We start from the raw sequence: 25,874 nt of genomic DNA on the forward strand, positions 1-25,874 counted from the left end.
GTATGTAATCCTACTAAATTTGGGTCATACTTTTCAAATTTGTGATGGAAATTAATCTAGTTCCAATTGGTTTCAAGAATGTGGAGTCCTGGTTCCGGAATTAAGCACATAAATGATAGCTAGCGAAAAACAGACATCACAGCTGATAAAAATGACATAAAATTAGTGGGTTTCAAAAAAAGTTCCAATAAAATCCTTTGCCACGCCCTAGTTACGGACCTACCTTTGGCCAGGTAATTATCAAAAGTGTTTAAAACGAGATTGAGAATTACTAGCCCATCTAACTAATATAACATATACTCATTGTAATTATTCATATGTTCAGTAAAATGATAATTTGATTAATGAAAAATTATGCTAAATTGTATGCATTAGGCTATGCGGTCTGGTTTAATTTAAATTTATTGTATAATTATTTTTGTTGTAAAAACAATTTGCTATTATGTATGTATTGAAATTAGTGATGTGACGAATGTTCGGATTCGCATTCACGAGCATTCGCATATTTTTAAACATTCGCAATCACCAGAAACGATGCGACTGTTTTTGACAAAGAAAAATGAAATTATACTCGGAAATGTAATAATAAAAGAGTTTACGGCATCAATATTTTGCAAAATAAGTTCAAACTTCACTAATATGTGCTTTACTCATACCTTTTTAATCACAGATAAATTTAACTGTTGGATAAATGCAAATAGGAGCAAACTAATCTCAAAACATACTGGAGTTTGCTTTTAATGGACGGACTCTTTTACCCAGTGCCGGATTAAGCCCATCGGGGGCCCTAGGCCAATAAAATTTTGAGGCCCCCCTTTTTTGAATAATTGTAAAATTAATCGTTATTTGTGTATTCATAGCATTCGTACAGCTTATTCATATCATTCCAAGGTTATAAACGAAATAAAATGAACAAAATATTGAATCATAAACTTTATAATAAGCCTCATTTCGAAATTTGAAAAAAAAAAACTTGAAATTGAAAATTTTTGTTCAAAAATAATCATATCAAATTTTCGTGGGGGCCCCTGCCCGCCGGGGGCCCTAGACCATGGCCTAGTCCGGCCTAATGGGTAATCCAGCACTGCTTTTACCCTAATGAATACTCAATGTCCGAGTGTTTCATTTGAAAGTTAACATTCGTATTCCCATTCGCGAATGTACAAAATACCCATATTCGTTCCATCACTAATTGAGATAAGGTTAGATAATATTGGTATATACGTATATTATTCAAAAATATTATCAATTCATAAACCAATCGTTGTTCTAGAAAATTTTCGCTCGGTGAATTGTGAAAAATGTCAGTTTCAAATCATACTCAAACCATTTCTATTAAACTATCAATAATTGAAAATAACATCGAGATCTTCAATCTTTGGAATCAATATTGGCAGATAAATCGTGAAATTTAGACCAAGAATGTTACTGTGGATGTTCCATTGCTGGTTTCGACTTGAATTATGATTGTTCGATTATGATTGTGTCCTAGATCCTTTTCAATTAACAGGCTTTGCAACAATAATTTTTCGAGCGAATTGCTTTTTCGTAGAGCTTGGATTCACGTCCTTAAGGTTAGAAAACTGTCTGCAACTAGATGTTAATGTAATGGGCTAAGAGAAATCGAATTCGCGTCTCTATTTAGAAAAGATTTCAGAATTTTCGAATTTTTGAATATTTCCAAATGATTTCAATTTTGTAAAGAGCTTTCGAATTCTCAAAATGTATCCCTTTTGCTGTTACATTTTACAGTTCTATCCTACACTTTTAAGGAATTTGATATTAATCTCAAAATATTTTGGGGATCAAATTCTGAATTTTGACCAATAATATAAGAATATCAACTCCTTCCAATGACATTAAGATGGTGAAATTCGATTTCTCAAAACATTAACGCTTTCCTTTTAATGTTAAGGCTATTCCCCTTTAATGTTATCAAATCGGGTTGGTATAGGGACAATACATCAATAAAATCTTGAAATTCCCTACCAAACGGGAATCTTCTAATTTTCAACTTTCAATTTCTTATAGTTTCGGATGCAAACTCTGGAACCTTATCGAAAACTACGTACTCTGAAACGTGAAGCCTCAAAATTTAAAGATGAAAATTTGTTTCGGTCATACCTGGATTACAATAACTTCTATTCATCGTTTTTTGCACAAACGGGAATGTAAATTAAAACACAACAAATTCTTAAATGACATATGCAGTTGGTTTGTGTGTATAATTTCGTTGTTTCAGACTCGTTAGTCACCAACCAAACTCATCCAACTAACCGAAATAATGTGGTATATGATTACCACAAACTCGGCAATCTATGTGACTTCTGTCATTTGTCAGTAGGGAGCTTAGTGGTTCACAGTAAATGTATATCGTCTTGTTAAACCATGTATACCTATATGAAAGTATATCAAGGTATATTAAGTTTAGTCCCAAGTTTGTAACGCTTAAAAATATTGATGCTATCAACAAAATTTTTGTATAAGTGTTTATAAATCATCTAATTAGTTCATTTCCGGTTGTCTGTCCGTCTGCCTGTCCGTTAACACGATCACTCAAATGTGAGTTTGTGTTCGTAAATGAGCAACATAGGCCAATTGGGTCTTGGGTCCGTAAGACCCATCTTGTAAACCGTTAGAGACAGAACAAAAGTTTAAATGTAAAAAATGTTCCTTTTAAAATATTAAACAATTTTTGTTGGAATATTTTTTCATAAACATCGAAAGCTTAGTGGTACACCTCTTTTATTCAAAATCGACCAAAATCTAAATGGCTTTCGACCAAAATCTAAATTTATGGATAAGATAAGATAGGGCAGTATTAACAAAAACAAAAATGAGAAATGATTAAAAAAACAACTTCAGTACTTCAACATTTTGTTTAATTACAATAATTATTATTATAATATTAATTAAAGCAAAAATTAAGTATTTTATTAAAAATTACATTTTATTGCAATCATAATTTATATCCCCTAGCCGAAAGTACGTACTTTCTGGCTTCAGAAAGAACGACTTTCGTGGCTTGTTATTTTTGTACCATAGCAACAATTTGTAAAATTATAAAATCATAAAAAAATTTGCAAATTCTCACTTGTGGAATGTTGGGACCTTGTGGGACCATAGTAGAATTAGACAAGGTATGTTCGATGGAGGACGAGTTTTGGTTCAGTTCGCGCACGTACCCAGTCGACGCCATCTTAGCTTGAGACGACTTGACAATGCAAATATGTAAACAAAACATTGACCAACTTGACAGGTCGAACATAATAGTTTAGGCGCTGAGTGGGTTTCGTATACATTTACGGGTCCCACCGAACAGGCAGTGAAATTTGCTGAATCCGAATTTTCAAGTTGCTCAGTTAACGATTGTCAGATCGCCACTTTCGGTTAGGGGATACAGAAAAATAGTATACAACCCACGGCTCGAATATTGGATGCCCTGACGTGTATCATGCCAGTAAATCCAACTTTCTGGTCTAGGGTCGTAATTTACTATTAAGCTATATGTGATTTAGAAATTTAAAAAATGTATTTTTTAGATTTACATAGACGTAGGGGGCCATCGGGGCCCGTTTGCATAAAACATCCTTGCTGTTTTGTAATTTTAATAATATGATGGAAAAACTTAAATATATCTAAACTTAAATTTGGATCGTTAACACATGTATCCAAACCTGTAACCGTACACACTGGTATTACACCCAATTTTGATTGAAACCAAGTTTCGTTATCATCTTGTATAATATTATATTTTTCCATTGTTTTCACCATTTGAAAATAGCACTTACATTGTATTGGATTCTTATCAAATGTGAAATATTTTAATTGTTCCAAATTAATAAAAAACTCATCTTCGACAAAGGTTACGTTATTCCCGAATATTGATAAACTTTCAATCACACTACCATTTAGTGCTAACGGGTGAATATATTTTAAATTATTGTAACTTAAATCAATTTTTTTAACAGATCGTATATTTGAAAAAATCGAATCTGGTAAAGTTTTAAAATTATTTTTAGCTAAAATAAGTTCTTTTAAATTTGGAACATTTGTAAATAACTCATTCGGAAAAGTTTCTAACAAATTGTCTTCTAAACTTATTAATTTTAACTCATTCAGCTTTCCAAATGCATTCGGTTCAATTACACGTATTTTATTCGAATCTAAATAAATATTTTCTAAATTAAATAAATTTGTAAACAATCCATTTGATAAAGTTTGCAGGGAATTGTTTTTTAAACTTAATGATTCTAACATGGTCATAGTTCGAAATGTTCCCAATTCAATTTGATTGATTTCATTCGAATCTAAGTTAAGTTCTTGGACTTTAACTAACGGTAAAAATCCGTCTTTACCCAAATACGTTAATGGATTATAATTTATTCTAACAACAGTTAGCTTCGAAGTATTATTTTTGCTTCGTCCGTCGAAAACACCTTCATCGATTGTAAGTAATTTATTTTCACTTAAATCAAGAGCTTTTAAATTAATATTACCTGAAAAAGTTTTCGGTTGAATCTCAACAATATCATTGTTATGGAGAAATAAATTAGTTAAATATTTCAAGTTTTTAAAAGTTCCTTCTAACAAATTTTTTATGTTATTGAACCGTAAATCTAATTTTTGGAGTTTTCTTAAATTTTCGAAATCGTTTGATCTTAAAAAGTTTATGCGATTCGAATACAAATATAAATATTCTAATTTTGATAAATTTTTAAACAACATTTCTGGTAATTCGGTAATATAATTAATCGATAAATCCAATATTCTTAATTCAACCATATTATCGAAACAATTATTATCAAATAAACTAATCAAATTCTGGCGTAAAGATAAGTCAGTTAAATTGGTTAATGTGTTAAACACACCATTTGTTACTTTTGTTAACCTGTTAAAATATAATGTTAGTTTTTTTAACGTGGGACTAAATACACCTGGTTCGATTATTGTCAAACCTATATCCGATAAATCAAGGTCAATTATGGAATCATAATCAAAATTTCTGCTATGTAATCGAAAATTTTGGTTATTGGCTAAATTAATATGTTGGATGGATGAAATTGGTTCTATGTACGGTGCTCCAGCATACTTTCGGATATAATATACAAAATGGTCACGTGTAAATTCCAAAAGGTCATTGTCCTGTAATTCTAAGTGGACAATATTATGTGAAAAACGAAGCAAGGTTTTTGGTAATTGTTGTATTTGATTATTATTTAATTTTAATTGTTTTAAATTTTTTAACGATTCGAAAGCGTTTGGTTCAATAATACGTATACGATTTTCATGTAAATCAAGGATTTCTAAATTTGAAAGTCCTCGAAATGCATTATTTTTGATGACTTGTATAGGACTTTTAAATATTGTTAATTCTGTTAATTGGAGTAAGCCATAAAAAGTATTTGGTTGAATTTCCGAATAAAATGCATTATAATGTAATGTTAATCGTGTTAAATCATCCAAATTTTCGAATGCTTCGGCTTCAATTTCTTGTATATTTGTATGAAATATTTCTATTATTTCTAAAGCAGGTAATTCAAACGATGCCGCTGTTAGTTTTGTTTCATTGAATCCATCAAAAATTAAATAATTTATTTTATCCTAAAAAGAATAAAAGTATATTAGAAAATTTTTGTATAGCATGAGGAAAGAATTTTCGTACTTTAAACAAATTTTTAAACCCCGAAAAGAAAAACTTTTCCAAAATAAATTAATACGCATTAAAAAGTAAAAAAATAACGATTAATATAATGTAGTTAAAATTCTTGTTATTTTTGGAGTCGGTGTCAGCTAAAGAAACAACTCTGACAGATCAGTTTGCTACATTAGCTTGGCAGACACCGACTCCAAAAATAACAAGAATTTTAACTACATTATATTATCGTAATTTTTTTACTTTTTAGTGCGTATTAATTTATTTTGGAAAAGTTTTTCTTTTGAAGTCGGTTTTTGTTTTTATTTTGTGATTTTTAATGTATCTGATATTGCTTGATATTGAGTTATTCGCCCTCTTGTCGTGCATACTTAATGAAAATTTAAGACTTTGATAGTTTTCTCATGGATGCCGTTGTGAGAACTAGATCAAAATCAAATGGGACCACACGGGAAGCACCAGCTTTCAAACAGATAAAGAATCATCTACATTGGTTCACCCAGTCAAAAGTTCTGAGGTAACAAACATTTTAAAAAAATAAATACAGTCGAATTGATAACCTCCTCCGTTTTTGTTTGAAGTCGGTTAAAAAAAAGGGGTGTTATAAGTTTGACCGCTTTGAGTGTGTGTGTGTCTGTCTATCTGTGCCATCGTAGCGCCTAAAAGGATGAATCGTTTTTGATTTTTTTGGTTTTGTTTGAAAGGTAATTTAATGCGGAGTGTTCTTAGCTATGTTTCAAGTGCGAATTTAGGGTAACCGAAAAACTAAAAATTGACTATGATCTTCCAAATCGCATCAGTTTGGAAAAGGCTTTAAGGAAAAAAGCAATGTAATGGATTGTTCTTAGATTTGTTTCAAATGCGAGTTTAGGATTCCGTAACAATTCAACCGTAAATGGTCTTTGGGCGGATGCGCCCATAGTTGAAAAATAAAAAACATATAAAAGTTATATATTTACCCGTATTGAAGGCGATAGATTATTGATATCAATCAAATTTGATTTCGAATCACAGTTCAACCGATTATCACTAGCTCTACAGCCTGCATTCACGTTAAAATAATTATTATTAAAACATAAAAATAATAATAATAAAAAACACATCTTTAAACTTTTCTTTACCAAAATAAATTTTTGCAAAAAATTAATACAATTATATTTACAAATATAAATTTTTATATGCAAAAACAAAACCTGTTAGGCATGATAACCAGTTCTATATTAATTTATTATTACTTATTGGATACAGTTTTGGATGTGATAGAGCAAAATTAAATTTTTTGCATTCTGATGACGCTATAAAGTAAAAAAAATCGGTTTTTTTGATAGCACAGACAAATTCAATCCGATCTAATTGGAATTTTTTTTGAAACCCACAAATTTTGGGAAATTCTTTTCAGCTCCGATGCCAGTTTTTCTCTAGTTATCCCTTATATGCTTAATTCCGGGACCAGGACTCCAAAATCTTGAAACCTATTAAAGGAAGGTTAATTTTGATGACAAATTTGAAAAATATGACCCAAATTTAGTAGGATTGCATACTTGGTTGATCAAAATTGGTTAAAATTTGGATGTGATAGAGTAAAATTAAATTTTTTGAATTCTGGTGACGTCATAAAGTAAAAAATTTGATTTTTTTGATAACACAGGCAAATTTAATCCGATTTGATTGGAATTTTATTTGAAACCCACTAATTTTGGGTCATTCTTTTCAGCTGCTTTGCCAGTTTTTCTCTAGCTATCCCTTATATGCTTAATTCCGGGACCAGGACTCCAAATTTTTGAAACCTATTAAAAGTAGGTTAATTTTGATCACAAATTTGAAAAGTATGACCCAAATTTAGTAGGATTGCATACTTGGTTGATCAAAATTGGATAAAATTTGGATGTGATAGAGCAAAATTAAATTTTTTTAAATTCTGATGACGTCATAAAGTTCAAAAATTTGATTTTTTAATAACGCAGGCAAATTTTATCCGTTTTTATTGGAATCTTTTTTGAAACCCACTAATTTTGTCAGTTTTTCGCTAGCTATCACTTATGTGTTTATTTCCGGGACCACGATTCCACATTCTGAATGAATGTAACACCATGGATCAACCTGATGACAAGTTCGCATATTCACTATTGTTTTAAAAAATAAGCGAAAAAGAAAATAAAACTATAAGTGAATCATTTTTTTTGAATTTGAGTCTATAGATACTTGGATTAAATTTTTAATTTAAAACTGGTTTTTCGAGTGTTTTTATAACATCAAAAAAAGTGTAATATGACTTTTTTTTTTAATTTAATTATTATACCATGTATATATGAAATATATCAAGGTATACTTCGATTAGTTCTAAGTTTGTAACGCTTAAGGAATAGATGGAAAGTGGAATTTATCTTGGATGGGATTGGAAAAAAAATACACAGGTAGCTTTAACTCCAAATATATTAATTAATAATAAGTATACCAAATATGTACAAAAAAAATTATCAACGTTTTTAATTACAAACTAAAAAATCCATAATAAAACTACCTAAAACTATATTGTTTTATTTATATTAAAATAATTTGATAAAAAAAAACTGAAAACAACTGTAGATAATTATTTGAGACAAATTCAATTGTGTTAAAATTAAAACCTGTAAAATTACATTAAATAAGAAAATACTTAATGTCCTATTGTAAAAATAAACTTAAGTTTGTCATACTCAACATAGTTTAATTAAAAGCACAAAAAAAAAACCAATTAATAATATTAGAAATTAAATTATTTAAGAATTAATTTATCTACAAAATTATTTAGAATTAACAGAAATTGATTAACTATGATAAACAATATTTTAAGACTAAATAAGTTTAAAATAAATACGGGATTTTTATTTTAACGGAAAAAGAATAGTTTTAGTTAAAATGGTAAAAAAATAAGTTAGCAGTTTCTTCGAGTTGCCAGTAAAAGACGACTATTAATAGAAACTAAAGTTGGTTGTCAAGTTTATTAACGGTAATTCGTTGTATATTTTAAATCAAATTTAGCCACATGTACACATTAAGCAATGTGTATAAGAAAGAGATAGATACTATTATAGGTATGTTTTCCTGCAGATGTTGTAGCTTCGGTTTGTTTTGACAGTTCACTACTGGGATATGTGTCAGTATTGACTTTAAAGAGTGAATTACAACACAAGCAAGAAAACTATTTGGAGATCGGTACACTCTTTGCCTTTGTGAGTCAAATATCTCTTAGTCAAAATAAACGCAAAAATAAAACCATTCTAAGTGTTATTACTAGCACATTACATGTGATTCACACATAATTATTATATTTATAACACTTAGAATCGTAAAACTGGTGCTTTTTGTGACACAGAGTGTACTTCAAACAGAAAATCAGAATCTTGGAATAAAAAATTCGCTCAAATATAAATAAATTTAAGATTTCGATTCTGGCAAACGATTACGGTAAAAAATTTTTAATCATTCACTCTTCGATAACTGCTTTGAAATTTCGAAATTTATGATTGTATAAACACAATTCTCCCAATTTTTATTATAAAATTGAATATAAATAAAAAAGATTATCGCAATTTAAACTATTTTAACTCCTACTTACTTAAGTATTAGTCTAAGAGGCGATATAAGGTTGACCTTCACCTATTTGATAATCAAATGGGACATATTTTTAATTGATTGATAAAACACGCCTATGATAGGTTCATAACGGTTTTTTGCAGGCAATCTTGTACGATTATTTTTGTAAATAAATTATCTTTCTTCTGATACCTGTTCATACCGTATAAAGAGACCTGCACCGATCTGTTAACCAATCGAAATTGATATCAGAAGTCAGATAATTTGATTACCTGAAAAAAACCGTATTTGAAAAAATTGATAAAATTAATTTAATATAAAAATATGACATATATGGTTATGAGATGGGTGAAGGTCGATCTTTTATCGCTTCCTGTACTTTTTATTAAGCATGAAAAACGTGTGACGCATTGTAGTATACAGAACCAGATTATTTAATATTGAAAAACTATAATTTAAAATGTTTGCAAACGTTAACAGTTTATTTTTGATATACATTTATTATTTTAACGATGCAGTCTGAAATATGCGTCAACGAATTTTAAAATGCTTATGGAGGATCAGAGTCTTAAATAAAACGCTACTAACGTTACACAAAACTAATAAAATAACCTTACCAATATGAAATCTCAAAATAATATCCTTACATTCTAAAGAAATTGTTTTAAAAATAATTACAGTACATATTTACAATTTTAATTTTCATTCCATTTTGAAATCTTTACCATAAAAATGTTTCTTATTTATTGATATTTAATAAATATTTTATTTGTTTAGAAATACGGTGGAAGAATCGACTTTTAACTAAAAAAATGCTCGAAAAATAAGTTTTGTCGATAAAAATAATTCAAGCAAAAAATGTGATGTTCATTGCCACACATTTCACGCAATCATTATACTGGACCTGAGCTATCAGGTTCAAATAAAAGTTTTCTCTGCGTCAGAGCTCATGACGGATAGAAGAAAAAATTAAAATTAGTAAGTTATTCCCTTATTTAACATCTTTAAGACAAAACCTGATTGAAAAGTTGTACCCAAAATTATCTTTTACTTTTATTATCACGTTTTTCAGGAATTCAATTAATAAATTCACAAAACTGTAGATTTTTTTAGATAGAAATAGAATCAATTTAGGCCTTTTAATAAAGCATAACTTTCTAATTTAAAGTATTCTCACTTCTGAAGCAGAATAAACTTTTTGTTGACCCTGAAAATCGAAAAAAATCACCCCGCATATCAATAATTTCACCAGAGATTTAGAAAAAGATTGTCGAAAAAACTATTTAAATAATGGAGTCAATCCTAATCCAGAATTAATTAGAGAAACAAAACTTTTAAAGTAGTCTCGACCTAATGGTTACTTTCAACAAAGGAGAAGTTTGGAGGGTACAACCTCCAAAAGGTTAATACACAGGTACAATATTTGTGTCTCAATTGTAAAAAGAACAAATTGATATCACTGAAGTGCGATTAACAAGCCGCAGGCTTCTATAGTTTTCTAACTAAATCATTTGACCAACCTAAGTTATTTCCAAAAATTCCAAAAAAAGAGTAGGAGACAAGAAAAATAATACCGAAGTATTATTTTTAAAAGTTATACATGTACCAGAAATGAAAATCTAGATCTCTGCCCTACCAGAATCATTGTTCTCGAACTATTATCTGTTGTCTCTATTTAGAGTCTGTTGTCATTTTGTCAAATAAAGAAGTCGAAGCTATCTATAAACTTGTTTTATTTTCACGGCATAAGCACAAAAACAAAAATTTCTTTCAAAAACTGAATAAGAAGCTATTATTTCTGGAAATAGAAACGGTTCGAGTTATAAATCTGTAAATAAAATATGTATATTTGAAGATAAACACATTGAACTGATTTATAATTAAGTAATAACGATTTTATTTCAAAAGCATAAAACAAAATTTTTATGATGTGAAAATAAAAAGAACATAATTATTAAATTATAAAATATCAATAAATAAGTAACATTTAATAATAATTATTGAGCAACAATATTTTTACAATAAATAGTAAAAAATATATTAAAATGCAAGTTTTATTTTTTAACAAATGTACTAATTTAGAGGGGAACAAAATTAACATGCGTGCATTCGAATTTATTTTGTGTATCGAAAAATATTCTGCGGGGCAATTTTATTGTCTAATTTTCCTCTTTATTATTTATATCAAGAATATAAAATTGCTTTTCTTAAAATATCAATGTTTTTATTTTATTGTACAATAAATAATACAATTAATAAATTGTGGCGTATTGTGCTTCGATACATTTCAAATTCAATAGACTTTACCCAGAATTTTTTGTCTTTAAATTAAAAATATTCCATTATTCTCAAGCATCTCCGGTAGTTTGCATCAAAATTGAACATAACCTTTCAGAATAGTTTCGATCCTTTCAAGTTGACCACTTCAAAATTTGTTTACCTTCAGAAAATTTCATGCTTTACTACTACCTAAATGTGAAAATTGAAAAGAAAATTTTAAAAATTCTTGACAATATTTAATAATCTGGGATCATCATTATATTGAATTATTATATTGCATAAAAAATATTTGATATGATAATTAAGAAAAATGAATTTCATTGTTCAAATATAACTTACAACTCAACAATGTGAACAAAACTTGCACAATTGATATATTTTTATTGCTCGTAAGAATATTTCTAAATATTTTTGTATAACTTATTTAGTATCTAAAGGAATATATAAATATCATTAAATATTATTTTAATTAATATTTAATTATAATTAAATATAATCAGTATACAAAATATTTTTATTATTCTTATTAATAATATTATTATTAATATATTTTTAGAAAAAGAAATACATATAACAATCATTTGATTTCTGTTTACATGCTACAAAATTATCAGTTAGCAATAAAAATACAAAGAACAAATTATTTACAAGAAGTATGGACCAAGAGGCGTCCTCAAAATTTCTTGGATATTGTTATATTGATGAAAACCATCAGGAATGGCAAGCATCCACTGATCCACCAGGCAGGTTGAATTCATATTGAATTTTTAGCGTTTGATTTCGGCCGTTTTCGACAAAATGTATTTTCTCCATCAAACTCGCGGTTGCGTCGGCGTCCACTAATCCACCAGGCCGATTGAATTCATATTGAATTATTAGCGTTTGATTTCTACCGTTTCCGACTAAATGCATTTTCCCCATCAAACTCGCGATTGCCTCGCAACATGGGTCATTTTTTATCCTTGACTAACACTTTGAACACTACAATTTGTCATAGGTTTGATCATTACAACATACGGACCAAGGAAGTGTCTGATTTTAGCAATAAAATAGTTATTTACGATACTAGTGGGATAGCAGCGTTATTAACGTACGCCTGCGAAATTTGCTCAACGAGTGCGTAGCACGAGTTGGACAATCACAGAAGTACGTTAATAATGCGTTATCATAACGTCACAAAACGTTATCTACGGCTCTAAAATGTGAGAATAAATGATAATTATTATTTAAAATTTGCCAAGGCTTATTGAGAAAAATAGAAAGTTAAAACAGTTACCCTAGTGCGGGAATGAATTCATTATCATATTAGGGCGGTAATGAACTATTTTTCCCAAGCATACTGAGTGAGAAAAATATTTCTTTTCTCACGGGCGTAGATAAAATCACTTCTCCTGGGATCATGCGGATTCCAGGCAATCGTGGGGCTTATTCTTTGGAAATTTTGCAGCCGCTTTTAAAACGTTGCATTTCTTGGAATTCAATTCTAGCAATTATGGTGAATTGTCTGTTTATTCGTCCATTCCCAAGACAATGCCGAAGGAACGTGCAACGAAGATTTAAACGTGAAACTAATTTTTTAATATTTGTATGTTAACGTGCAAAAAGATATTTTGTCAAAAAGATTATAAAATCATGTAAACAGATATCAAAAATTTTTGAGAATAAAGAGAAAGTTTTTTTTTTTTGAATAAACATATCTTAATTATATTCAATTTTAAGTTATCATTTTATACCAATTTTTATAGACGAGACATTTTTATATTTAAGAAATATATTTAATTAACTTACATACTTTTAAAAGTTAATAGTAAATATTTTCTAATATTGGGGGGTACGTTTACTAAAGCCCTGAATCTATAATAAATACAACTAAGAAAAATTCTTGTCTATTATAAATAGGATATTTTGAAATGTGAACTAAAAATTGAGTTCGATTTTCAAAACTAAATAAAAATTTTTATTAAAAACTGTATTAGAATTAAAACTACAAGACATTTTTTTTATGCTAGTAAGTTGAAAATGCAGCAACCAGATGTTAATGTAACTTTTTGGAATATTAAATGCGTAATTTTTTCAATTGTTTTCGGTGATCTTTACATTTCGAGAAACTTCCCGAAACATCTCGCTCAGTTTAACTTTTAAACAGTGACGTCCAAGGTTTATTTTCGGTATACTTAAAAAAAATTACCTTTATCATGGTGGCCACTGTTTTTCTATAATAAAATTCCCTGACTTTTCCAGGTTTTCCAGTTAAATAAATCAAAAATTCTCTGGCCAAATTATTACTTCTCATATCCCTTCTTTAGTTGAATATTATTAAATGAAATTTACTAATACGTACTGATTATCATTGGCTGCTGGTTATCGAATGATATTCAGTGAATGAACAAATTTATCAATTTTTGTCATACCTGTAGCGCCCAAATTAGGGCTCAGATCCAAAATTGATAAATAACTTTTTCCTTCGTCTTTATGAGATCTGCAGTTAATAATAGAACGCCCTGTATATACAATATACGCACTTAACTTACGATATTCATCTTTCCGATTGTCATTATTAAATTGCTTTATTATTTAAAATGAAAAATATTAAAAATTTTTCTTGGATGCTAGAAACTGAGAGATGGCAATCGTGATTATGCTTCTAAAATTATTTCATTTAAACTTCTAACACTTCAGTTGATTCGACAAAAATTAAAAATATATCACTTTGATTTGAACAAATCTTTATTCTGATTTTTTTTAAATATTTTCTTTAAACTAAAATTAAATTGAAATTGAATTTGTAAGAAAACAAAATGATCTTTATTTCTGGGATCATTGTGTTATAAAAAAAAAGACAATGTAACAAAAATGTTCTAATACAGTTTAAAAAAAAATGAACCAATAAATTTTAAATAATAACAAATTAAAATAAAAAAGAAAAGGAATTAATTAAACCTGTGATATTTACATTTAGTTTGTTTTTGTTTTTTTAAGGGTAAAGGTAAAAGGTAAAGATATTCAAATTCATATAAAAATATCAATATATATAGTTAACAACAACTTTATCCAATCTATATCCAAATAATATATGCTTGATCTTTTTGTAATCAAGTGACTTAAAAAAAGTGTACTCTATAATAATATGCCTAGAGCAAAAAATAATTAACGGTTTTTTGCTTGTAAACACACATTCAGACTTTATATTCTTCCACCCAATCAGCAAAACCTTGTTCGGCGACTTCACGATTTAAAAAGACAATATTCTAAAAATAAAATTTTAAATGATTAAAAATTGTTAATTAGAAAGAGCTTTTTTAAATCGGTTATAAAAGACTGTAAACCCGCGAAAATTCACTATATTTCGACCCAAAAAAAAGGGGTAGGGGTGGGGTGTTAGGAAGTTAACATTCAGCGGGTTTGTTTAAAGATTTTTCATTTAACGCTTGCATGCACATATTTAGGTTTTTTAGTTTTAAGAGATATTTTTGTTCATCCCAACGGAAAAATCTTCACCCCGGATGATTCCTGCGCAAGGGTCCGATTGACAGGCATTATTGATTATCAGATAAACTGATTCGTAGAAAAAATTCGAAGACCCTGAACACCTATGGTTAGTATAAATTAAGATAAAATATAAATTATACTTACACCTGGACCTAAAACTACATAAATAAATACACAAGGCATATTTTCGGGAGTATAACCTACAACTTGTGTTTGAAGTAGATATCCTCTCGTTAATGCGTCTACGAATTGTATACCAAATTCTGGTGATATTGTTTCATCTGTAATTCAAAATTATACATTTTATTTTTTATAAATCTACAGCTTAATTTCTTTTTTAAAAATAAAAAAGAATTACATACCTGATTTAAGTCTTAAATTTGCCAAAATACATTCTTGAGCTTGAAAGGGTAAGGTCATAAAATCTCCACGAATTTGTCGTAGTGATGAATTTTCTATATTACAATAACCACCAAAATCTACAAATTGTACTAAGGAAGCATCGTTTTCTTCATCTACTGATAATATTGTTGCACGATACCATTCACTATTTAACGGTGCTGCGACTATGCTGTTTACTGTAACAGAGAAAAATTTTCCATCACATCAACTCATTATAAATTGGAATATCGTTGATAAAGGGTTATTAAAAAATAATCTCAAAACTAAAAAAATTGTTTTTTACTTATGTGAACTGTGTACTAAAAGTACAGAGTATTTTCGTATTTTTCCCTACAAAAAACTTTTCTATTAGCGTAGATATTAACTAAAATTGGCCCTCAGTAAATAAAATAAAACCCGCCAGCACTCGCGGTATGAGTATTTTGCTCACGCTCGATTTAAAAATAACTTTATCTATTTACGAATTATGAATTTTTCTTATTTTTTCAACCTATCTACAGTTTTTTTTTAAATATACAGGGTGCTTAAGTCAGATACAAAAAAATTGTTTCAAACAAAAATTTGACCATTTGAAAGTCTCGATCAATTCCAAATGCATATCTTTTAATTTTATAGTTATTGTGAAATAATATTTCCTTTCTAAGGTTTGGAATTATAAACAGAACTTTGATATCTAGTAAAAACAAAATGTTCCATGACAATATAACAATAGCGCAGATAGAGATGCGGAGGTCGCACAAAGATTAATTTAATCAATAGTCAATTGTTTAACCCTCGCATCTATTATCACCAATCACTAAAAATTATTGGTGTCATATCAAGCAATTTGAATAAAACTTATTTAGAAGCTCATAACTAAGTTTCTCCTTTATTAAAATTAATTTTTTTAAATTTTAATAATAAGTGACATCTATGTGAGTACTCAAAGTGTGAAATGGTGGAGTATATACTTTTAAATAAAATTGGCAGCAATACGTCGTTTCCAAAGGCAGCATTTAATATAATTTTAGGTTAATATTTAAATATCGTTATTGAAAAGTTGCTAGTGATTGTTAGCACTGTAGACCATTAGAATGTTTCTGTCCGAAACCTAGTATCAATCAATCCTGGGAAAAATCCTGGCGGAGAATCTGGGAGTCTTCTGCGTGGTGTCTGGCCTAGACAGAATCCTATAGCTTCATCTGCTTAACTAGTATCTCTTACCCGGAGACGCCTCGCCTTCTGGCGACTGATTATTCTCAAGATAGGTACAGAGACTTATAATGCATATTAGTAAATATAAAGTTCAAAATTCTTACCTTTGGTGGGTTTAGGTAGTTGTGGAGAATCTGGTTGTTTGTATGTTGTGTTCATACATGTGACAAGTCTGCTTAAACTGGGATACGATGGATGTGTATGCAATTGTAAAAATAAATGCATTGGTGATTCTACATGTGATATTATTGTATCGTTATTAATTCCTTCTACTAATTTTAAATATACACATTCTGGTATTAATGTACATGTGGGTGGGGGTAAAACAAAATGTACTTGTTCTAATGTTAATGATGGATAACGTTTTTCTGGGAATTTTTGTCGTATCATTTTTAAAGCATTATCAATTTCTTTTTGTGTTCCTGAAACAGATGTTATTAAAAAATTAATATTTCATTCAATTTTTATAAAATATGTTCTGTGTAACAGTTAAGAATAATTAAAATTTGTAATAGTTACCTTCAACTGCACAAACTTTTAATTTGGTAGAATCAGGATGCCTTTTAATTAAAATATTAGCTTTTGTTTTATTTTTAATTTGCTGTACAACAGCACCATGACGTCCAATTAATCGTCCAACTAGATTTTGCGCGATAACAAATTCATAAACGGTTATTTGATCTTGTGGACAATCACCAGACAATGAACCATCTCCAGCTGGTGTTGCCACATCGCTACAACCTTTTCCACTGTCGCTAGAGCCTTCACTATGATTATCGGATATGCTACTTAATGAAGGACTAGCTAACATAACATCAGCAGGACTATGATTTGCTGAATCGCGTTCAGAGCTCTGACGATCTGAACAGCAATGAGAAGAATTATTCCCACCACTTGATTCAACATTTACATCGTCAAGTACTGGAAGTTTCATTGTAGCTAATTTTTCAACAACAGTTGAAACAGTTTCAACTTTATGTATTGTTTTTTTGCCTTTTTGTTTATGTTTATTTTCTTTCTTAGTTGAAACTTTTTCCATTTGTGGTGTTGACATATCAGATGGACTGTTTGAGCACTTTGGAGGAGTTTTAGTTTTTTCCAACTCTACAGACAGTGCAGAGCGAACTGCTCGTTTACGGTTTGTTGTTTCAGCAAACGGTGATTTCATTGATTTGATTTTTGCAATTTCCTTATCTAAATCTTTATCAGATATTATGACTGGAGGTGTTTTTGTTGATTTTAAACTATGAGGTATAATAATATCAATTGGGGATGATTCTACACCAGACAACGAACGTTTTATAACTTTTTCTGGTGTTTTATTTTCAATCGAATTATCTTTTACTTCAATATTATTTTCTTTTATATTTTCTTCTTTTTCTCCAGGATCACTTTGCGGGCCACTTCTCTTTCTTTTGTACCACAAAAAGCTTAACAAAATTGCAATGGATGGAATTGTCCAAACTAATAATTGGCGAGACTGAATGATTGGTGCCATTTCTTATTAAATCCACTTTTAAAAAAATTGTTAACGGAGCAATCCTGCAACAAAATAAAAAAAAAATTTAATTATTTCAAAAATACTATCATCAAGCTTATAAAAAAAATGTAGCCTTTTCGAAAAAAAAAGGAGTGGCAAGTTTGGTAGATTTGTCAAAAGGAGGCCACTCACGAAATTGAAAGTATGCATTCATCATTTTAAAAAAGCCGTGGTGTCTCACAGTCTATAACAGTTATTAAATAATAATTTTGAATAAATGAAACAATATAAATAAATTTATTGTATAAAAATAATAATAAAATAACACCTTTTATAATAAAAAAAAACATAATTTAAGGAACAATATATTTACTATTTAGCCTTCAATTTTAAAACACAGTAGGATGGAAAATTTCTTTTAAAATCATAAACAAAGCATTATTTTCAATACGTCTTTTTAAAAAATTCTCGCTAATCATCAATTTGCTCAAAGGTTCGTCCGTGTATCACTTTAAAGCGATGGTAGTCGAATAAAATAGTTCGAGATAACCGAAGTTACATTTTATGTCATTTTTTTGAATTTAGTTTTATATTATTCTAAAAATTTACCAAATCAACACTATCAAGCTAACAATTAGCATCTATAAAATGCTAATAACCTCATTTGACGACCATTTTTGCAGTGCTTATACAAATATAAAAATTTACCTTTTATGATCTTCATTCAATTATTTACAAAAATGGGTTTACATTCATTAAGAAAATCCAAAAAAATTCACGGGAACGTAAACACCATGATTTTTTATTTATAAACCATAAAAATGTTAATAAGATTTTTTTTTTAAATGATTTACATGCGTGAACTTAATGTAGAATAAAATGTGAAAAAACAAAAAAAGTCAAAATCATAACTTTCAACCGGAGTAAATATAAGTTGGCCATGTTTTTATATTTATTCATTAGTAGCGCGAGTTCTGTGTATTAGTCCAAGAGACCAGAATAATATTATTAAAAGAAACTGACAAAAATATGTGAATATTTTGGCTTTGGTCACACAATGATTTGTTTTTGGGATTACTGTACATGAAAAATGTTTTTTGAATAAAAGGTTTTCCTTTTAATGCAATTTAATGGACCGTTTATTAATTTTTGTTGATCAAAAGCTAATATAATTAATATTGGTAAAACATTTTATATTAAATTTAAATTTATTTTAAAACAAAGTCATAAAAATCATCATAAATTAATCAAAGACAATAAACTGTTATCGATTTGTTTATTTATTGTTGAATTAAATAAAAGTCCGTTCATATCAAATTAACAATAATAGGCTATTTTTTTTAATTATCTAAAAATTATTAAATAGTAACATTATTTCTTTGTGCCCTATTTATTATTATTATTGCTTTAATTTTTGCCAGTATGCCTTTAAAATAATATCCATTTTATTTTTTGTATGCCATGTAGTCAAAATTATTTAATTAATTTAATGATTGGATGCACAGTTTCTGAGATATCGCAACATTTGTATCGATTTTAGCCCGTATCTCAAAAACTATTCGACCAGTCAGCAAATGCACCCGATTTTCGTACTTTTTGGGTCAAAATGACCTTATATACTGAGTATTATCGAAATTGGAGATAAAAAATATTTCTCGATTTTTTGCAATTTTTTTAAGGTACTCCTTTGTAAAAATCGAGAAAAACGCAAAAAAAATTTTGCTCTGGAATTTGATGAAACTCGGTGGATGGGGTAATTTTGATCCAAAAAGTATAAAAATCAGGTTAATTTAATGATTGGACCTATAGAAAGTTCAACACAACACAACGTCAGCGAGTATCATGGACAAAACTTCATTTTCAAAAAAGTTAGAGTTCGCAGAAATATCTATTTGCGTAAAATTATTATACATTTCTTAAGCTAAATCAGGCCCTAAAGACTAAAAATTATGTACAGTCCTCGAGATATCATTAAAAAAAACAGATCGAAGTCAAATTTCAAACTCTGTGATACAGTGAAATCTATCAAAAAATGCGAAAAAAGTATACAACGAAAACTTAGCGAAATATCTTAAAATTAGTGATATTAAAACCTGAGATAAATTTGACAGTTGTTTATTTACAAAATATATATATATATATTACGTCACAAAATGGCCGAAGGCCATTTCTGTTAGCGCTTAATTTGAAATTTTAATTAAATAATAAATAATCACTTTTCAATAAATTTAAAAATGGGAAAGCTATTTTTGGCTCACCTGTAGATGTTGTTATGGAATTATTGGATATCTGAATGTGTGAAAAAATGGATTTAAACTACTTTTAAAGACAATTAACACATTTGTACAGGTAACAAAGTACTCCTACAGGAAAGTGAGCAATTGACGTACACATTAATTTAGTCTCGTTCTTACTCGTCTATTTTTAATTCTGCGACTATGATTTTGAGGTTGTCGACTTATATTTTTGGATACTGTTAAATGTTTATAAACAATATGTTTAGTAAACACGCTTTTATAATATCTCTGTGTACGAAAATAAATTTTCATTGCGGCTGTCGGAACACAGACATACTTTATTGTTACGGATGTTTGTACTTAACTAATATTGTTCTACATTTCGATAAAAAGTAATCATCAATGTTTAAAAAACTAATGGATTTTTCCACAAAAATTTTTCAAATGTTGCGATTCACAATGTAGTCAGTTATGCTACATTACTATTTGTGAAGTATACAGGGCGTCTCAGGAGTAACGGAAGCTCTTGTTACATCAGGTAGAAAATAAAATTAAAACACGGAAAGTTCTCTTCTATTTCTTGATCCGATGTACTTGCACACGTATGCATACATACACACCAGCTTAACGGCGTCTCACTCTCGCAGGCTCTTACTATTTACTTCCCCCCCTCCCAAACCCACTACCTCGTCGCTTCCGATTGGCTGCCAAATTTAATTAATAGCTGATTATCCGTGCATCGGATCAAAAATATGGAAGAAGACTTTTCGTCTTATAATTTTATTTTGTACCTGTTGCAACAAGAGCGTCCGTTACTCTTGGAACACCCTGTATACATAAACACGTTGAAATGGGTAAATGTCAAACAATTCATGGCCAACTTTTCTGATATACTCAATGAATTATGACTATTTTACACTTTAAATAATTGAAAGCTGTGCATATATTTTAGCTGTGTAAACAGTGGTGGATTTACACTAGGGGCAATCGGGGCTAGTGCCCAGGGCGGCAAAATTTGGAATGTGAGAAAATATTTTCTATACAATATATAATTAACTAATTCTTTTAAATAAACATTTTATTTTTCAAGAAATATAATTTATGCATTATGTATCAAATCAAAATTTTGTATATTATAATATGGGAAATTTAAGTGAAAACTATTAAAATAGTTTAATTAATTTATTTCCATAAAGGTTTGCAAAAATAAAATTTGATATTTTTATTTTCTGGAATTGATAAATTAATATACTTTTTTTGAAGAATTAAAAATATTTTCAAATTATGTATGTCTTTTTGATAACAGAAACTTTAATTGATCAATTAATTTTCCTAAAATTGGAGAATTATCAAATAATACTAATTAATTTTAATTTAAAAGAACAGTAATAAATAATATGTAATACATAATAAATTTTCTGCAATTAATTAGTTATTCTATTTTAAAAAAAATTAGATATCAAAACTATTAAAATAAAATTTCAGTCATAGGGCGGCATTTTCTAAAGTGCCCTAGGGCGGCAGAAATTTAAATCCGGCCCTGTGTGTAAAACAATCCCTTCGAGTGTTATGGAAGGGGAATAAGTGAGATCAAGAGAGGTGGAGGCTATAAAGCGGTGGTTTTTATTTTTAAGCCCAGTGAAGCGAGCGGGTATCAAGCTAGTTTCATATAATTCAGAATTATGCAATTTTCATACAAATTCAATGGCCAAAATACTGAGAAAAGTCCTAAAATAATAAAAATAAAATAAAAACAGATAATTTGATAACAATTTACGTTTAATGAAAACGTTTAGTTAAGTAATTAAAATTAATGAATACCCACAGGTTAGGTAAACCAAACATGTGGTTTTGGTTCTTAATTAGATAAAATATTAAATACTTGGACAATCCTAACATTTCAAAACCACCAAACACACTTTAATTACAATTAAAATACTCAACTAAATAAATACAAACCATATTACATAATTTTCAAATTCGATTATCACATATTTCACGAACACTTATATAATTATGGAAATTATTGCGCAACCTAGTGTAACCTATTTTATATATGTTTTACACTCGACACCACTGCTGTTCACTGACTAGTACTACGAGAGAGAAGAAAAAACCACCCTAAAATGCCGGTATACAATATGCCGGTATGTGACGTCAATCGACGCGACTATTCCCGCCACACCCTGAACAAGTGAATGGTATAGTAAAAACATGCTCACATAGCTCCATACTAACCACGTGGGGGAGGTGAAACTTTTTTTTCGATATTATATTTTAATACTATCTATCATTCACATCTTTTCGAGTACATTTTTAACAATAGGGAATATTAAGGCAAATTTTTGTTGCATTTCGTAACAAAATATGGAAAAGTCGTAAAAGAGATGACAAAAGGTGAAATTCAAATCGGCAAAGAAATACGACAGGGAGATCGATTTTACAGCGTACTCAGGACGTAAAAAGTGAGATCGAGTTCGTAAATGAGCATCATAGGTCAATTGGGTCTTGGTTGGGTCCGTTAGAGATATAACAAATGTTTAAATGTTTATTTTTATAATTGTTATACTCTAAATATATGTAATATATATCAAGGTATACTAAGTTCAGTCCCAAGTTTGTAACGCTTAAAAATATTGATGTTACGAACAAAATTTTGGTATAGGTGTTCATAAAATCATCTAATTAGTTGATTTCCGGTTATCCCTCTGTTTATTTGTCGATACGATAACTCAAAAACGAAAAAATATATCAAGCTGAAATTTTTATAGCGTGTTCAGGACGTAAAAAATGAGATCGAGTTCGTAAATGAGCAACATAGGACAATTGAGTCTTTGGTTCGTAGGACCAATAGAGATAGAACAAAAGTTTAAATATAAAAAATGTTCCTTATAAAAAGGGAAACAATTTTTGTTTGAAACATTTTTTCGTAAACATCACTGTTTACCCATGAGGGCGCAAATTTTATAGTATGTATTATATGGGAATATCAGTTATGTATGTGTGACATGTGTATATATGTGTAATGTACCAGTGTAATTAACGCTGCCTATATACATGGTACTACAACAATTTAGTCAACAACATCAATTTGGTGGGGATTAAATGTTATCATTTTGGTACCTAATTTACACTTCAAATAAATTAAATTAGGGCATAAAATGATTCTTTACTCTTCGAGTTACCTGTAGCACTAAAAAATAATTGAAATTATTGACTAGTGACTCTAGGCTCGATTTTAGATCCAACAATTATAATGAAATTGTGAAAAAAAAAAACATACATACTTTTACTACTTGAACACACTGTATATACCATGACATTTCAATATTGGGTGGAGATTGAATTGAAGCGATAAAATGATCTAGATTTTTTTTATATAATATATTAGCAATATTTTTTGTATTATAGAACTTAATTATTTATTGACATATTTTAAAAAAGAAAAAATACCATTCAGAGTAATTTAATATAAACGTCAATTTTTTTTAATTCACCGTTATATACGACCTTTTACACCACATGTTTGCAAAAAATTTATATAATTTAAAATTTAATATAATTTTAGGTTATATAATAATGAATTTATTTAATTACAAGATACCGTATATAACAATTATTTTTATAATTTGCAAAATCTATCAAATTTTTTAAATTTTATTTTAGATATTTAATCGATCAGAATAATATTAACGTTATATAACAATACTGTGGCTAAGATTCGATTTCAGTAGAACTATTACTCCTTGCACAGAGCATTATACCTGTTCGTAGATATTAAAATCGTTACAACGAAAAAAAACGATAGTCAGTCATGGGAACTGTCGACGGAAGTGAAAACTTAAAACTTTGGAATAACTGTGTTATTTTTTAAAAAATTTTTAAATAATTTTAGCATGAATAATTAAAATTTCATAACTTATTAAAATTATTAACGTGCGTAGAAAAAACTATTATAAATAATATATAAAAATCCATCTATGAACAGTAATCAGAAGTTATCAAAGATCAGAATCACTTACTGATTAATTGTACAACTTTAATTATTATTACGTAGGTGGCATTTTTTTTAAATTGAAAAGTTTTTGTTTTCAAGTTCTCATGTCAATTTGATCTCAAGTTAGCCCGATAAAACTAAGAATTTGGTTTTTTTACGGAGCTCTGAAAATAAGAATAAAAATTTTTTTGCATGTTAAAAATACAGTACAAATGTAACTGTAAAATTAAATAAACGTTGAAATTTATAATTGTAAGATTGATTAATATATAAGTTCTTTTACTTAGTAGTTTGTACGGTAGGTAAGTGACTACACAATTTGACGCTGATACACATAACATAACATACAGAATGATTCAGGGAGAATGGTAACGATTGACTAGTACCATGCCGACGAAAAATGTGGAACGCGCTTCAAAACGTTTTAATATAAGTATCTTAGATATATATATAAAATAAAAAACTGACTGATCGATCAACGCACAACTGAAACTGCTGGGTCTGTGACCATGAAATTTTGTACACATGTTCCTTAAATGACGTAAGTGTGCACTTAAAAAGGGATTTTTGGAAATTAATATCGTAAGGGTTTAAAATGAGGGTTGAAAGTTTGTATGAAACTTGGTCAATTATGAAGTTAGAAATGTATAAATTGATAAATGAGGTCATGGTTCTAAACAAAAGTTTACTGTATCACTTTTTAAATTTATGATGGGAGTAAAGCTGATGTTTAAGGGGCATTCTAATCGAAGGCATGAGAGTAGAAGGATAGCATATGGGTTTTCCAAGATTGCATTGTCTATATTGTAAGTAGTATATAGAGCGGATAAGTGAGGAAAAGTCAGGTTTTCTAAATGAATCAATGATTTACAAAATAAATCTCTTTACGTAATTCATTGAAATGAATCCTTATCGCGAGCGAACCTAGTTGAAATATATTGACTGAGTCCGCTCATGGTGTAAATATTGACCATTCACCTGGAACATGTTGTAGGTGCCTACAATATATAAATCGATCAGAATACCAGAATAAAAACTAGATCAAGTTGTTATAATGATAAATATGATATGATATCCGGATATAGAAACTTTTGTTTATTTCATACAACATGAATGGAGAAAGTCAACATTAACGATCAATCAGTTCGTTATATTACTGCATCCAACTGTCTTAGTGTCTGGGTATTGGATCCTATAACTGACTTCAAATCAAATTATTTTTTTGGGAGTGCAATTAATGAACTAGACTAATTATAATAAATGAACCTGTATTCGATACTTTAAATTAAGTGTACACATTATTTATTAAGTAATATTATGCATTTTACTGAACAATAAAATAGAACTTGTGAGCTGAAATTACACATTTATAGAAAAAATTGAGTATTTGTAGGAATTTTAATATGGTTAGATAATTAAAACTAATTTTATGAAAGTTATATTTAATTATATTAAAATTCCTAAAACTGGGTTTAAGGTATTCTTATATATGTTTAAGGTACCAACAAAAGTTTGTCATTGCTTCATTTCTTTTAAAGTTCATCGTTTAAAACATTGCTTGAA

At 28.7% G+C, this 25,874-nt stretch overlaps 2 protein-coding genes and 1 non-coding gene across 5 annotated transcripts in view; all 3 read right to left on the reverse strand.

Moving 5' to 3' along the window:
* Positions 1-2,921: 2,921 nt before the first annotated feature.
* On the reverse strand, positions 2,922-12,424 carry LOC123295819 (platelet glycoprotein V-like). Its single transcript, XM_044877280.1, has 4 exons — positions 12,331-12,424; positions 6,616-6,749; positions 4,621-5,604; positions 2,922-4,521 (listed from the first exon to the last, which is right to left on the reverse strand). The coding sequence occupies exons 1-4, from the start codon at positions 12,422-12,424 to the stop codon at positions 3,523-3,525; spliced, it is 2,211 nt and encodes a 736-aa protein (XP_044733215.1). The 3' UTR covers positions 2,922-3,522.
* A 2,029-nt stretch (positions 12,425-14,453) lies between these two features.
* The window catches only part of LOC123294541 (KH domain-containing protein akap-1), a 43,994-nt gene continuing 32,573 nt past the window's right edge, over positions 14,454-25,874 (reverse strand). For 2 of the 3 annotated variants that reach the window (XM_044875603.1, XM_044875602.1), the window contains 5 exons: positions 17,117-18,139; positions 16,702-17,019; positions 15,364-15,579; positions 15,146-15,282; positions 14,454-14,760 (listed from right to left, as the gene is read on the reverse strand). In XM_044875603.1, the coding sequence (XP_044731538.1) occupies positions 14,689-14,760; positions 15,146-15,282; positions 15,364-15,579; positions 16,702-17,019; positions 17,117-18,095 (1,722 nt within the window). In that variant the 5' untranslated portion in view covers positions 18,096-18,139 and the 3' untranslated portion in view covers positions 14,454-14,688. Of the gene's footprint in view, positions 14,761-15,145; positions 15,283-15,363; positions 15,580-16,701; positions 17,020-17,116; positions 18,140-25,590; positions 25,602-25,874 lie in introns of those variants that run through there. The other variant, XM_044875604.1, reaches the window with a different exon arrangement.
* Positions 23,418-23,551, reverse strand: LOC123297051. Its single transcript, XR_006535235.1, has one exon. It is a non-coding gene; the product is annotated as a small nucleolar RNA SNORA3/SNORA45 family (small nucleolar RNA).

This window comes from Chrysoperla carnea, chromosome 3 (assembly GCF_905475395.1).
Source record: "Chrysoperla carnea chromosome 3, inChrCarn1.1, whole genome shotgun sequence".
Lineage (NCBI taxonomy): Eukaryota > Metazoa > Arthropoda > Insecta > Neuroptera > Chrysopidae > Chrysoperla > Chrysoperla carnea.

Excerpts from the sequence above, each read along its gene's own strand:
- LOC123295819 (XM_044877280.1), bottom strand. The coding sequence starts at position 12,424 with ATGCATTTAGTCGGAAACGGTAGAAATCAAACGCTAATAATTCAATAT. Across the intron at positions 6,750-12,330 it reads GGACGCCGACGCAACCGCGA|TATTATTATTATTTTTATGT; the intron begins GTTTGATGGAGA and ends AGATGTGTTTTT. Across the intron at positions 4,522-4,620 it reads TAAGAAAACTCCAAAAATTA|ATTCAACCGAAAACTTTTTC; the intron begins GATTTACGGTTC and ends GATATTGTTGAG.